This window comes from Symsagittifera roscoffensis, chromosome 10 (genome assembly GCF_963678635.1).
Source record: "Symsagittifera roscoffensis chromosome 10, txSymRosc1.1, whole genome shotgun sequence".
Taxonomy (NCBI): Eukaryota; Metazoa; Xenacoelomorpha; order Acoela; family Convolutidae; genus Symsagittifera; species Symsagittifera roscoffensis.
In genome coordinates, this window is record NC_087071.1 from 12,813,096 (window position 1) to 12,828,057 (window position 14,962).

Sequence of the window (14,962 nt, forward strand, 5' to 3'; positions counted from 1 at the left end):
AGCGAAGCTTTGCCGTTGTGTATAAATTTTATTTTCCAGATTTTGTTCAGTTGAACATCAGCTTATTGGCTGCCGGCTTTACTTTCATTGGGTTATTTAGCATTCATCTTGTTTCCTACAATTTTCCGAGTTTATTTATGACCTGGGGTTCCAATTTTCCCTACCATTGGGGACTCCTAAAATTACTTCGTTGTCATAAGTCATTTTTTCAAGTGTAACATCGTTGAAAGTCTTTTTTACTTTTTCTTAAGCGTCTTGCTGTTATAACCCTGCAGTATCGCAAGTGGTGCGAAGCTCAGCCTCGCCTCAGTGTTGATCATTCTTTTCTTCCGCTTAACAGGATCTGCCTGGAAACAAAAATTAATCAAATTATCATGTTGAAGTCTAAAAATTGCTCATGCTATTTGATTTTCTCAGTTTGATTTTCTTAAAAACAGTTCAAAACCTTTTGCTGCAAGGAAAATTAGTTACGAAACTGAAAATGTAAATGTCTCGAAAAATGTTTCTTTTATCTTTTCTTGCCTTCGTTCATTTTTTCCAACTGTCTGTTGGCTTTGTTTTTTCATAAAATCAATTCATTTTCAGTTTAAAAGGAAGACAACCTACCTTATCGAACAGCAAAAAGTGAAAAGGTCACGAAAAACATGCTATGATAAAAGTTTTTTGTTAAGTTGATATCAAAGTGTTTGTGAAAAGTGTGTTCACTTATTTGATTTCACTTTCGCTATTGTCACGATCTGTAGCATCGGAACTTTCAATGATTTGTACTATGCTTTTTGCGGCGTGTGCTTGTGATTTATTAATCGTCCATGGCTAAGTGGATAGTGTGTGAGACTCAAAATCTCCAGGTCGCAGATCGAATCCGAGACGTTTTCCTAATTCGAGGCTGTTACTTCTTTTATATTAATTTTTTAGAGCTGTTTTGTGTCGTGTCCACGCGTTTTTCCTTATTCGAGGCTTGTTTCTTCTTTTATATAACTTTTTATAGAGCTGTTTTTTGTCGTGTCCACGCTTCGCTTCGTTCTTTTTGAAATTGAATGAGCCTTCAGCCCAATTTTTTTTTACCCTGAAGTTCGAAAGTTGACTCAACAGTTAAACTTTTTGTCTTCCGGGATTGATTTAGACTTCTCCAGATGAAATTTTGCTCTTTTCACTTAAGTGATAAGTTTTTCACTTTGTGATAAATTTTGCTATTTTCAAAAGCAAATCGAAAACCAGTCATTTTTCCGGTAACTGTTTTTATCTAATATAGACAAAGAGTCAATTGGCACATGCTTTCTTTCGAGACTTAAGCCAAGTGACATATTTTTTTGGCATGTTTGCATTTTCTATTCGAAGTAAGTGTTTGAAAGAACAGCCGAAAGTTGTTTTCGTGAAAATTTGTCCTACAAATCTGCGAGAATTTGATTATTTTGACGAAATTTTAATGAGCGAAGTGAAGACGCTCAATTTGATGAAGTTTTTTGTTTGCTGTTTTAATTTGGTTTTCGTTAGAAAATCAATTCAATTTATGGGCCCTTTAAGTTCTCCCGTTACTGCTGTGCAAATCGGCATAACTAACCGTGAATTACTTCGAATTTCGAAAGTGGATTTCACTTTTCAGAATTTTTAGAGGAATAGAAAATTCCCTTTTGGCCCGTGTTTGTCTAGTTTGGTTACCTATGTGAAGAAAATTGTTCGAAAATTTAAAGAGTTGAAAAAAACTTCGCTTTAATTTCTTGAATTCATTGACTCTTTTCCTTTTCTGCCGGCTATATTTGTGATCTTTTAATTTTACCGTTCAGTTGTGGACGTAGTATAGTAGTATAGCACCTTTTGAGGCCCCGAAGATCGTGGTTTCTGTTTTCCGACTATTCCTGATATGAAAAATTTTTCAAATGAATTGCTTGAAAAGACGGTAAAATCCATTCCTTGATTAGTTGATTTAAATGAAGTTCCTAAACAAAATTTTTCAAGTCAGACCAAGAAGTTTTACACCGAAGATCAGGTATGTGCTTTTTGCAATTTTCTGACTTGTGAAAATCGGTGAACCGTTTGCCTGTCTACTTTGATTATTATTTTTCTTTTTTGCTGTTTTCTAAAGCTTGCTTTCAAAGTATCTATGGTGCAGATGATTAATTGCCACGATTTTTTCCAGGATAAAAAAATTGTATCCATCAAAATTTTGGTAAACTTGGAATTGTGGTAAATTGAAATCTGACACTATCTTTTTAAATGAGTGTTAGTCTAATTTTGAGCGAGTGGAGCGATCAAGAAACGTTCCTCATATGAAAATCAAGCAAATAAAACGTTTTTCAACATTGATTGTTTGTCATTCAGTTTTTGAAAACAACTGTCGATAGTGTCCATTTCACTATTTTTCCTCGCGTTTATATCGCTCTCGTCACACCACGCATTTTGGCAGTAATTTGAAAAAAAAAAACGTTTGCAGTTTTTTGTTGTGGTCGGAACGTTTTGCATAGCAATCGACTGTGCCTGCTACTATTTGAATTTACTTGTGTGGAAGTTTAAAATCTCATTTTTTATAAAGCTGAAAATAAATTTCAATTGTAAATTTCGGGTCTAGGACTAAATCCCCCATGTTAAAATCCCCAGGATGAAATCCCCCACATTCGAAATCAATAAAACAGCGACACTAAAACTTGAATCAAATGATGAAAGATAATTAACAGAAAAGGAGTAGATAGATTAAAGATTTAAAACTAAAAGGGCAATTTAACAGCTATGGCTTCAAGATAATCCAGCTCTTTGTAGTTAGCGGCAGAGCATACAATTCTTTGTTTTCCCAAAATTATCCTCTTTCCTTGTATGAACTTTCTTGCCAAGCTGCATTTGAGCGAAACTTAAAGTTTGCAGTGCCTGCTGCCTCTGAATCGCCTCAATGAATTTCCATTTGTCAGGATTTGACATTTGGAGCATGGATTCGAATCCACGGTGGAATCCTTTAAGGGCATTGTTTGTCCTGGGGAGGTCGTCAATGGTCCTGAAGTGAACGTTCCACATTTCCATGTCGAATCGCAATTTCCGTCTCGTCGAGTTTCGGGTATCCTTGCCTACAAAGGTGTCTGGCAAACAATTCTTAATATCCTCAGGAATGTGGCAAATTAATAGTAATTGTTTATACCAGGCGTGTACATGTAAGGGCGGGGCAAACGCAAGAGCAGCTAAAAGATGTATAGCTAGGTTGACTTCTTTGTCCTCGCGATACTGCACAGCATAACCAGATTCGAGTATCTTTCTATAAATGGCTTGCGGGAAGTGAAAGAAACAACCTTTGATTTCTGTGTCTGGAAAGTTGCCACCCACAGAATTGATTCAAGCCATTTCAAAGTCAATCATAATTGAACTGGGGTGGACGATATCTGCTTTCAAGCTCGACCAGAAAGCGTTGTATGTTTCTTGTCGTTTATCGGGAGTAGGGCATAGATACATGGAAAAGTTATTTCATCTACTTGATAGAAGTTATCAGGACAGCTTTTGAAGCTTCCATCGATAAACCAGTTTCCATAAGATATTAAGGTTTGTTGGTTGCGAACACCAAATATCGTTTACCGGTTCCCGGAACTGTCGAATCTGAAGCAGAAAATCTTCTCCGCTCATTGTTTGCATGTACTGAACAGGCAGCTCGAAATCGAAGCCTATTGGGATCCGTGGCTGGCTGCGGTTTTCATGTCGGATTCTTCTGATCCTTTGTTTGTGGCGAGGCACCACCTCATTTTCGGGGAGCATTCTGGCGTGGCTTTCGCCAGGGCATTTGACAGCATCTTTTGTGTCGAAGAGTCAGTGCAGGCCGCTTCGTCCGCTTTGATCTGTTCGTTAATGGTATAAGTTTCCATTAAAGGATGGTGCGGGCCGTGTGTGCTCATTTGGCGACGATTTGAGGAGTTCGCACTTTGAAGTCAACATGCTTGCCTTACACTGTTGCTTTGATTGCCGCAACTCGCACTCCCACTGAATAGAATTGACTGACTCTTTTTTCTTACAGTAAGCGTAGTTATCGTGAAGCGCTTTATGACCCTTTTGTTGCTAAACACAAATTTGACTTTGTTATTTTGCATTGTAATTGTTTTGAATGATTCGGTAGTTAATAAAATGGGCGTGTTTTACAAACTTAACAAAATTTTGCGTCAAGAGGCAAACATTTGATTGCTAATGGGGGGGGATTAAATTGCGACCACGCAAACTGGTAGCACACCTGTTACACTAATCGTTTTGCTGGGACTATATCGGGTGTAAATTTGTTTAACAGTCAACATAATAAACATTAAATTAGGTTCAAAATTATGTTCAAAATTTCGGACCCCCTCAAAATCAACATTCCGTGGTCCTAGGGGTCTGAAGTTTTTACACAATAAAGAGAATGGTTTTCGAGGAATCAGGGACTTCCCTTTCACAACATCCCCCCGCACCCCAACCTTGGTGGAAGCGTGGGTTTTTTTTTAGCCCTGAAGGTAAATTTAACCATCCTTTCTATTGATTGCACAAAATGTCATATTTGGTATTCGAACTCACGCTGAAGGAATCATGATTTTTCATTCACTTGTCGTTCTGATTGTGCTACGTGGCTTATTAATTTTTGCAATCAAAGGTCGTTCTTATAAGAAGTCAACTGAAAGTTGGAAATTTAAACTTGCTGAAAAGTCACGTGAAAATGGCGATGCATGTCTAAATGGAAGTCAATTCAAAATGAAACAATCGAAACGTGATATTATATAATGTGTACTGAATAAAATAAGTTTACTGAAATTATATAATGTGTATTCATACTGACTAAAATATGGGGTGTTTTGTCCTAGGGGATTTGGTTCTATGGGGGATTTAATCCTGGGGGGTTATATCCCGTGGGATTTTATCCTGGTGGATTAAGTCCACGAGCGGTAAATTTCCGTTGTAATTTCTTTTGAGTGCTGCTGATTCTTGTTTCTGGGCGAAGATACAATAGCGTACGTAAATGCGTTTTGCGAGTTTTTTTATTTTACTCAGATAAAAAGTGAGTTGTTTGCTAGCTGATTATGATAAGTTTCAATACCGCGGACATTGTTTTTTTCTGGCTCTAATATAATGCAAGAGCAAGTATTTTCGCAAAATTGGTCGTAAACAAAGATAATCCAAAGCTGCATTTTTCTTCCATAATGAGCCTTGTTTCAATTTAAATTATTCTGAAACTAAAAAAGCGAATTATAAAGATATCTATTCATTATCAAGAAATTTATTTTTTTTAAGATTTTTAGTTAGTAAAATTGGACACTCTGAATGAAAGTTTTGATTAGTTTTATCAAAGTAAGTATCAAACACGACAATTTCAAATGGTTATCTGATTAAGAAGTAATGTATTATTTGATTTGAAGAGTTAGCAGTCTAGAAACTATGATGCAGTTTTTAAAGTACTTATTCGTTGATCTTCTCCAAGCTCAAAATATTCACCTGTCCCAATATTCCTGCGTCTTTTCCGCATGCATCATAGCACAGAATAGCACCTTTTCCCATTGTGCATAAGAATGCAACGTTTTTGCAACCATAACTGTTCATGAAGGGAATTTGCAGTGGTGTGAGTGTAGTGGGAATGGCATGCAAATCCAATTCATAAATTCGGGAATTGAATCTATCGTACAAATATTCCGACGCTAAAAGATATCCTTTCCCAGTTTCTTCATTGTCTCTTGGCAACCAAACGAGGCTATCGATATCTTCCATTTGATTCAGTTGGATTGTCTTAAATTTCGCTGGAGCTTCTATATTTTGATTCAAGTTGACAGCAGCTACTTCGTTTTCAGCTTTGTGTAATAGCAGATTGTTTCCTCCGCACAATATTGTTGGTGAGATGTAGTTTGTAGATGTCTGGTAGCTTCGTAATGGAATGTCTAACTGAAGTGTTCTTTTGTAGACTTCGTTATTGTACATGTGCACACATTTGTGTCTCACCTCGTAATCGTATTCTACTATCAAGAACAGGTTTTGATGAGTTTGTAGAATCCAGACTGCCGTACTATCTGCTTTGGAAGTGTCAAGAGTTCTTAAAACTCTCCCATCTCCCTTATCTATCACACTCACACTTTTCTGAGTGCTGTCATCTTCGAAAGAGACATAAAGGATTCCACTTCCACTCAAAGCCAGTTTCTCCGCCTCTTCTATAACATCATCAGCGTGAATTAAAACGATTTTGACCAATTAGATAAAGTTACATGGATTATTCTATCAAATTAGGATTGCTAACGTGTTCTTTCTGCAATTCTAAGCTGGCGTGTGAACTGATTCCTATATGGATTTTTTTGGTGCATTTGTTTGCAATATGCTGGTGTAACATTAAGATGATAAATATATATTTTTTTATTTATCTTTACTGGCGTATCTGTGGATTCTAAAATGTAATGGTAATTACTGCTTCAGTTTAGAATTGACGGGATGTATGGGGCCTACGAAATTAGACAACAAGAAGTAAGATGAACTTAATGAAACGGAATTTACGACAGCCAATATTTACTCAGCAAAAGTTAACTTAAGTCTGTAAACCAATTTCACGCAATTTTACGCAAGTGATTGTCTTAATTCCATTATTTTCTGATTGTTTTAAACAAGAAAGCTTTATAGAAACTTACAGAAGCAGAAGCTATACATCCATTGTTTTCTGATCGTTATAAACAAGAAAGCTTTATAGAAACTTACCGAAGCAGAAACTATACCTCCCGGGGCTTAGGAAATTAGACGACAAGCAAATTTGTCATCTTATTTCCTAAACCCCGGGATGTATTGCATCTGTTTCTGTAAGTGTCTATAAAGCTCTTTTGTTTCTCACGGTGGCACTCTAGCTTATCATTTTTTGATTTTGCTTAAGCAAATAGTTATGACATCCTCAAATTATTCACAACTTTGGCTGCTTGTCTGGGCAGGTTAAATTGTTTTCATTTTTTTCCAGCCCAAATACAATCTTGAAAAAACCAAAGATCTTGTTTTTTCAATTTTTTAAACGCTTGGTTCCCTTTCGGCAGCACTAATTTAGTTATACCGTATTTTTACATTGGATGCTCCGTCTCTTTACTAGCAGACAAAAACTGGCCTCGCACTTTTGCATCGTCCGAAAGTTTCATTTATGAGCTAAGTTTCTGTGGTTATGGTTTAATTATTCATGATTTTCTGACGATCTGACCTTGTGCATTACCTGAACGTATTAAATTTCTGTCCCATTGTATTCGGTCGTTTTGGATCTTGAAAATCTCAATACCGTCTACGGTGGGAGTAAACAGTCGTTGAGTTATTCCACAATACTGCGGGTCGCCACAAAACTCAAATTCGACTGCCGTTCCTTTCCGAATATCTTGCAGTTTCCAACTTTTTGCGTTTCGGGAAGCTCCTTCTCTTGCCCGAGGACTATCCGGTGTTTCGTTCTGACTGAAAGTAAGTTTAGCTGACTCAAGACACGTTGCTATTTCTTTGCACGAACTCGCTAAAGATGAGATACTTCGGTCAACTATTTTTATGCGTTCTGTCTGTTCTTCTAACTCCCTCAAAGTGTTTTGTGTGAAAATTAGCACGTCATCAAGATTCTGAGGTTTCTGCAGCATTTTTTTGGTAGATTCCAATGCATCCATCGCATCTGTGGCAGACATAATGTTATCTTGCAACTTCATCGATTCAGCTACTAATCTTTGATGCACATTTTGGCATTGTTTAATACTCTCCCATTTGGTGTTTGTATTTTCCAGCAGTTTGTTAATTTCATTTTGCAAAGGAATTACTAAGTGACCATTATGATTTGAGCTCCAGCAGTCTTCGCAAATTGCAGTCGAGCAAGTGTCGTTCTTGCAAAACATTTTTAATGGTTTTTTGTGCAGTCCGCAGATTTTATGCTGATTTTTGTCTCCTGGGTTCTCTGTACCTTGCCTTGATGACTGAAAACGAAAGTTTTATGATCTTAAGAGATTGATTACTTTTCAGTTGCAAGGTTTTCAAGATTGAACATTAAAGTCGAACAGTTTGGTTTGTTTATCGCAGCTTATAGAGCTAAATATGAATGCTGAAGAAATTATTTCATTAAGGCGGGGAAGTATTTTTCAATATGCGAAGTTGGGATATTGCATTTTTTTTGCTTAGTTCGATAAATTCTGAAAGTATATAAAAGAATGAAACTAGGTTTTTTATCATAAGTCTAGAACGGTGTTTTTCCTGCTTAGAGAAAAGTTTTTAAAGAAGTGATTGTTGATAATTTTCAGAACTAGTGAAATCTTACCTCTATTGCGGTTTTCAAATCGTAGTTTATCGACAAGTCGTTTTCGCCTCGAATGTTAACAGAAATCGGTTTCCGGCATTTCGAACATTTTCTCGGATCACTAGTTAAAACCTTTCGCAGGCAATTTTTGGGCGAGGAACAATATGAGTGTCCGCAATACAGAGCTTTTGGATTCTCCAGAGTTTCGAGACAAATACAACATTCGAACGGATCACTCATTTTTTTCTAAATTCGAGTTTCAATGAAACAAACTAACGCATTCTCTCAATTTATTTAACCGTTTGTTGCCAAGTGCTTTTGGGCAGTTTGTAATAACAAACGCGAGTGTTTGATTTGAATATTTAATTTTTGCTTTGTTTAACATTTGAAACGTGCAAAGTTTTGATTTGTTGTTTTATTGGTTCTATGAGTTTTAGCAAGCTTTCAGAATCTCTTCGTGCTACTTTAATAGTACATAAAGCTAATAAAAATTGAAAATATATGGCCGAGCGATTGGAATGTTTTTTTTGCACAAACGAATCAATCAACACAATTGCTGTATAAGCTGGTTCTGCTCTACGCACTGATGATGCTTTAAAAGTTGCTCATAAGCATCGTCTAAACTTTATGACCGCGTATACATAAATACGCGTTTGTCTAAATGCTGCTGCATACACTAAATTTTAATCGTTTTCGATTTATGTGCGTTAAAATTGCCAATATGGCTTCATTTAAGTCTAGTTTGGTTCATCTGGCTTTGAATTGGTGCTGTAGCTCAGTAATACAACTTCCGCTACCTGTTTGCCTAAGCCAGGTTGCTAGCAAAGTCTTATTTAAAAGAAAAATTCTGGGCTAAGTGGTGTGGCAATTAATCAGTATATGAACTAGATGTATCTGTTTAATCAAAGCGATTTTAATATTTTCTGATAAGTTCTAGTGTCGACATAAGTAGATGAGACGTTTTTGGTTTGTAACAGACTCCCCGCTGTCTTGGCTCTTTCTGTTCCCCTCAAACCATGGACGGATACTTAGGTTATATTGTTTTCTTCAAATAGCTTACCTTTTTTTTATTGAGAAAGACAAGTAGTCCGAATAATCTTCCGAGTATCTTAAGCGAGAAAAATGTGTATTCCAAAAATTGAATTTTCAAAAGCAGCGTTGACAGACTTCAGTTTTTTCCTGGAGTCGTCCAACACCATTTTGACGTGGCTGAAAAAACGTTCGCAAACATCCGAAGTACGGGTAACCACTCTAAGTACGTCATTTTCCCCCCTGATTTTTGAACATAATCGAGTTGTTGAACATAATCAACTTGTGGGCTTCGAGTACCGGCTGGATATAGTTTGTCAGCTGAGTTGCCACATCGCGTTTAAGTCGATTAAATTACTTAAGACTTATATAAGTCGCGATGTTTTTTTTTATGAAATGAATTAAACTTAGCTCAGGCTCAAATTCATTTTTTTGTGGTTTGACTTTTGTTTAGTTTTTATGTTCTTTTCGTTTCCTTTGTTAAAACGAAGTCAAAATTCACTATCGAACAGCGAAAGTGTAAATTTCCCAAAAACGTGATCGACTTCTATTTTAAAAGTTGAATTTGATTTTCAGACTTTCCAGCGAAATAAAAATTCTACTTATTGATCCAGTTTTCTCAAATGGGGTAAATTTCAAAAAGCGTTTTTGTTATCGGATCAATTGGCGACTAACCACGTTTTTGTCGGCTTAGTGAAAGCTTAGAAAATTCTTAAAGCTTGCTTAATGCTAACGGTTGTGTTTCTTGTTTGTTTGTTTCGAGATTTTTTTCAAGTTTTTTTTTCAACTCATATATTTCCATCTCACTGTCTATTTGGTAGCTTGCAATGCTGCTCTTGCGTGGTATAGAAAATGATTCGACGCTCCGCTTCTCCGCTTTGCATATTATCGTTTTTTTTGAAACCCTGAAAATTTATTGCGATAATCTCAGCATGCAATAATCTTGTACCTATCTCTGCATATTTCACATACGCGTCGATTTCATGATGCACTGAGTGTTTTTTTTTTACAAAGTAACGTATTAATGAAAAAACGCACTATTCGGGAAAGAAACATTCTAGTTCTAATTTAAGCTGTCAATGAAAATTAGTTCTATCTGTTTGTCTGATTTTTTGCATTAAGTTTTAATTGAATCATCTGGTAAATGAGCTGATTTTCTGCATCCTGTTATTCTGGTTGTTTTCAATTTCTAATAATTCATTGATATTTATGTTGTCTATTGTTGTTGAAAATTTCTGAGGCCTTTTGTTTTTGTAGGCTGATGTATGCATATATATGCAGGCGCGGATCTAGAAATTTCTCTAGGAGGGGAAAATTTATTTTTATAGGTCGAACAAAATGATATTTTGAGCTCTCGCAAACCACTAAAAAGACCCTAATTTGACCAAATTTTCTGCGGCGCAGGCAATTTTTTTTTTTAAAAAAAGCGTTTTTAGGCACTTTTTGGAAAATTTGTCCAAAAAATCGCATTTTCAGCTCATGTTCTCCCCTGAAAATTAGTATAGGTTGGCGCCAAAGGGGCCTTTATAGAAAAATTTTAAGGTCAGTCAGCCAAAAACGGATATCTCAAAATAGTACAAAGGGGGAACCTTTGGGTCGGCAGGGGGTCGAATCCCTGAGGGAAAGGCATCCGCTCCCCGCTTATAAAGCCGCTACTGTATATATATCGTCCCATAAGTAGCGAGAGTTCGTGTTTTTAATTGTCTAATGCGTCCTCGGAATCAAAGGGGGGTCTCACAATTACAGAGTTCTCTCTGGTGTACTTCCTTTGTTCACCCAGTCTTTCATTGAGCTCCTCTTAAAGTTTCAGTAAAAACTCATACCGTGTTTTTCTCTCTTTCTCTTTTGTTTGTATCTTTTCTGCAAGTTTCCGAATACCCTGGTCTGCTCATCCTCAATTTTGTTCAGCAGTCCTTCCATCTCTATCCAGAAGGTTTGAGTTATTACTCCGTTGTAGTAATATCCATATAGTTTAATCTTTAAAAATTAAATTATATTGCTCTTCCGAATCGATTTTAAATCATATTCATTTGTTCAATAAACAGCACTTGAAAGCGGGAAAATCCAGTTAAAAATTTTAGTTTAAGCTATTTTTTTTCATTGCATAGCTCTTGTAGCTTAGTTGTAATGCATTCTCTCTTAATGAACGTCAGATTGAGTGTTCGATCTTCTGGCATGGGAATGATAATTTGTGAGTATGGGCTCTCACTTTCTACCACAGCCTGACCGATTACGGCTGCAATATTGGTGCCACGTGAAAGTGCTATGCGCGAAAATGGCCTTGAGTCGCAAAAAAATGAGCTTCGTTCAATCAAATATCTCAGTCTGGAATGTGTGGATATAACAGAAACTGAGTATCCGTAGACAGGCTGGATAGCCTTTGATAGATCCGCTGCGAGGGGACCGATCGTTTAGCAGACCAATCTTTTGGCATAAAAAGTGAAAAATGAGTCTTTTAGCTGACCAACGGAATAAAGTGATGGATGATTGATTAACAGACTCAAAAATACGCTCAGTGTGGAGCCAAGCTTACCCAAAATAGTCAATTATCTCACGATTTGTCAACAAAACTATCAACTTCAAAAACACAACAGTCTAAATAGCGGGGAAACAAAGATTTACGCGCACAATAACACTCGTGGTGAATAGAAGCGCAGCGGAGCAAGCGGTCGCTAATCGCCAAGGTCGCGTTTGAAGTTAGCTATCAGACTTTAGAATTGTTCTGAGTCTGCTAAAAAACCGGTCTGCCAAAAACCGGTCTGCCAAAAAACCGGTCTGCTGAAATCGCTAGCACCCCTCTGCGAGTAGCAAAAAAAAACAGTTTTTTTTTAAAATGATTAATTGTGTTTGTTTAGGTGACTTCATCCGTTACGATAACAGAAGAAACTACAACAACAACCACTACGACGAACAGTTCCGATCCTAACATCTCAACGAACAATCGATCAGTCCTGAGAAGTTCACATAATAATGTTATGCTATCAGGAGCATCTTTTAACAATCAAACAGGTATAATTTTGATAGAGGAATCCCAAAATATCAAAACAGTATATTCAGAATAGAAAATATCCTATCGTTTTGTTGTTCAACGAACCCTAAAGTTTTGAGGTTGCCTCAAGCAGGTCCCAAAAAGAGTATATACTGGTCCGAGACTTCTGAAATGCTATATAAATTTGTGGCTCTCCATAGTGTTTGGCAGATTTGATAGTGTATTAAATGACGATAATTTAAAACATTCACTGACTGGTAGCACTTTATGGATTTCATTACTTATTCCCCCTTTGCAAAGGGGGAGATTCTTAACAAGGTACAGAATTGTCATATGCTTAAACGTTGAGTAAGTTCTTTATAGGGGTGAAAATTCGTTGCTAGGTACCAAATGGGGGAAATAGTATAAGAGATACCATTTTATTTTAAAACTATTAGGGAACAACTCTATCATAATTGTACCTTCTTAATAAGCATCAGACGATATTCTCAACACGTCGGGATCAGTGAATGTTAGTTTGGATATCAATTCTAAATTCTACAAGTTCCAATTGTCGCGTCTCGCTTATCAACTCGTGTATGATGCATCGGAAAAGTTCGTACCGGAACGAGTTGAAATGGTTAAAAATCAAATTGTCATGCTTAGTTCAGCCGAAAACGAAAGTCGATTTTCATTTTTTGATTCGCAAACTTTGGAGCTTGTTGAGTCTTCTGAGTTTCCATTTTCGGTTGTAGATTTTTGTGTCGGGAAAAAATCCATGTTTTTCACAAATGGAAAGCAGCTTTTTGTCTGGAAACTTGAAAACAGAGATCAAGGGTACGATACTCTCGATTTGCCCGAAGTTGAAGTATCAATAGATGCGCTTTCGGCTGTCAATGAAAACGTTGGTCTAATTATCTCACGAAACTACTCATACTACGAGAGTGTTTTGGTGTACAAAATAGTGGAAAACAAAAAATCTGAGACTTTGAATGTTATGAAACAACATCTGTCGGACTTGAATTGTAAAGTTGACCCTTTTTCATTTGCGATGCTGAAAGACCATGATGATAAATTTGTGGTTATGAATCAAGTGAAACGGCAGCTGGCGATGTACAGTTTTGTCTCGAAAACTACCCTTAGTGAGCTTATGAAGTTTACTCTACCACAGGCGGGTATCGATAGTGTAAGAGTTTGTCAAGGACCAGTTAGCCGATCGCTTTTGGCGGTTTTGAACCACAAAAGAGTGGGAACTTCGCTTGTGTTTCTGGACTGGGGCAAGAAAACTACCGTAACGTTGTTAACGAGCGACCAGAGCGATACTTCTAGAAGCATGAACGTGAACAATCCTATTGAATGTTCGTTCGGCCAATCAAAATTGGCGATGATTCATCATGAGAATTTCCAGGACAGGCAAAGGTTGTCTTTGTTCAGCCTCGAAATGAAACAAAAGTCATCGAAGATGAAGAAAATTGTGATGTTTCTCTTTATGACAATTTTAGTGTGTATAGTAGCAGTGGCGCTTGCCTATTTCTACGGAGATAAACTTGTTATTTGGTAAACTGTTATCGTGTAAGAAATCAAAACGATAAAAAACGATTGTTTGGAACTCATTTGAACTAAATTTGATCTTATTTTATGAGCTGATTATTAACTGCATTTTACAGGTTTTACTACTTTCTTTGTTTCACTAACTTTTCATCAATTCAACTCTTTTTCTTGTGTTGATTATCAGTCAGTAGGCATAGTTTGCTCAGAAAAGAATGCCATTCTGGTAAGATCAGTAATGCATTGATAAGAAGAACAACCTGGCAATTAAAGATCAGCAAACATTAGTACTGTATGAGAGCGCTAATGTTTTCTTCCTGAGATATGAAACAGTTTTTTAGCTAAAAATCAAACATTCAGGAATTATGATCGCTAATATATTTGTTAGTCATTTGTTAATGCAGTTAACTCATTTTTGCCTTTCACTATGATTGATAATACACACCTTCATTTTCAGATAACGTGGAATGTCAGGCAAAGGAAAAAGCAAAACTGGAGGTAAAATTGGGATCACGAAAAGCAAGACTAGATCCGCCAGAGCAGGGCTTCAGTTTCCTGTCGGAAGAATCCATCGATTTCTGCGCAAAGGAAACTACGCCGAACGAATTGGAGCCGGCGCTCCCGTTTACGTCGCAGCTGTGATGGAGTACCTCTGTGCTGAAATATTGGAATTAGCTGGAAATGCGGCAAAAGATAACAAGAAACATCGAATCATTCCCCGACATATCCAGCTGGCAATACGAAATGACGAGGAGCTGAACAGGTTGCTGCAAGGGGTCACAATTGCCCAGGGGGGTGTGCTTCCCAATATTCAGGCAGTTCTGTTACCTAAGAAGGTATCCTCGACATCTGTCAAGGCTCCGAAGTCTCAAAGTCAGGAGTACTAACTTGGTTTGAGAGTCTGACGATGTTCTCTGAGTTTGTCTATGAACATCTTTTTGAGGTGCTAAATCTGTTGCAAATGCCATGAGAAATGGCGGCGCTTATTAGGTGCTCCAAAGTTCTATTTAGTTTTCTGTTACCGCTCTTTATATAACAATATGAAACTGGCAGTCTATTGATTCTTAGCTGTTCGAAATATACTTTTTGTTCTTTGTTCGTATCGTGTCTCATTGATCGAAAATGATTTTTAGTTAAATCTGAATTTTAACCATAATTTTCATCCGGTGCAATTGAAATTGCGTATTTTTTTTTCACCGTCAGGTTATGTGGTA

At 36.9% G+C, this 14,962-nt stretch overlaps 3 protein-coding genes across 4 annotated transcripts in view; 2 read left to right on the plus strand and 1 right to left on the minus strand.

Annotated features, from left to right (window-relative positions):
- Nucleotides 1–13,924, plus strand: part of LOC134855174 (uncharacterized) — a 74,811-nt gene extending 60,887 nt beyond the window's left edge. The window contains exons 4-5 of one of the 2 annotated variants that reach the window (XM_063871600.1): nucleotides 12,088–12,241; nucleotides 12,695–13,924. In XM_063871600.1, coding sequence (XP_063727670.1) covers nucleotides 12,088–12,241; nucleotides 12,695–13,761 — 1,221 coding nt within the window. In that variant the 3' untranslated portion in view covers nucleotides 13,762–13,924. The remainder of the gene's footprint in view (nucleotides 1–12,087; nucleotides 12,242–12,694) is intronic. The other variant, XM_063871601.1, reaches the window with a different exon arrangement.
- Nucleotides 5,337–8,667, minus strand: LOC134855314 (tripartite motif-containing 13-like). The gene is made up of 3 exons (XM_063871810.1): nucleotides 8,225–8,667; nucleotides 7,157–7,886; nucleotides 5,337–6,128 (listed from the first exon to the last, which is right to left on the minus strand). Exons 1-3 carry the CDS (start codon nucleotides 8,441–8,443, stop codon nucleotides 5,389–5,391), a joined length of 1,689 nt encoding a protein of 562 aa, XP_063727880.1. The 5' UTR covers nucleotides 8,444–8,667; the 3' UTR covers nucleotides 5,337–5,388.
- Nucleotides 13,925–14,209: 285 nt separating the features above from the next.
- LOC134855442 (histone H2A, sperm-like) lies at nucleotides 14,210–14,886 on the plus strand. Its single transcript, XM_063871970.1, has one exon. It carries the CDS (start codon nucleotides 14,216–14,218, stop codon nucleotides 14,633–14,635), a length of 420 nt encoding a protein of 139 aa, XP_063728040.1. The 5' UTR covers nucleotides 14,210–14,215; the 3' UTR covers nucleotides 14,636–14,886.
- Nucleotides 14,887–14,962: the final 76 nt, after the last annotated feature.

Bases quoted from the DNA above. Each gene is read 5' to 3' on its own strand.
- LOC134855314 (XM_063871810.1), bottom strand. From the start codon at position 8,443: ATGAGTGATCCGTTCGAATGTTGTATTTGTCTCGAAACTCTGGAGAAT. The intron at 7,887-8,224 runs GTAAGATTTCAC...TTTCGTTTTCAG, and splicing joins ATTTGAAAACCGCAATAGAG to TCATCAAGGCAAGGTACAGA. The intron at 6,129-7,156 runs GTAATGCACAAG...ATGATGTTATAG, and splicing joins CAGAAATTTAATACGTTCAG to AAGAGGCGGAGAAACTGGCT.
- LOC134855442 (XM_063871970.1), top strand. From the start codon at position 14,216: ATGTCAGGCAAAGGAAAAAGCAAAACTGGAGGTAAAATTGGGATCACG.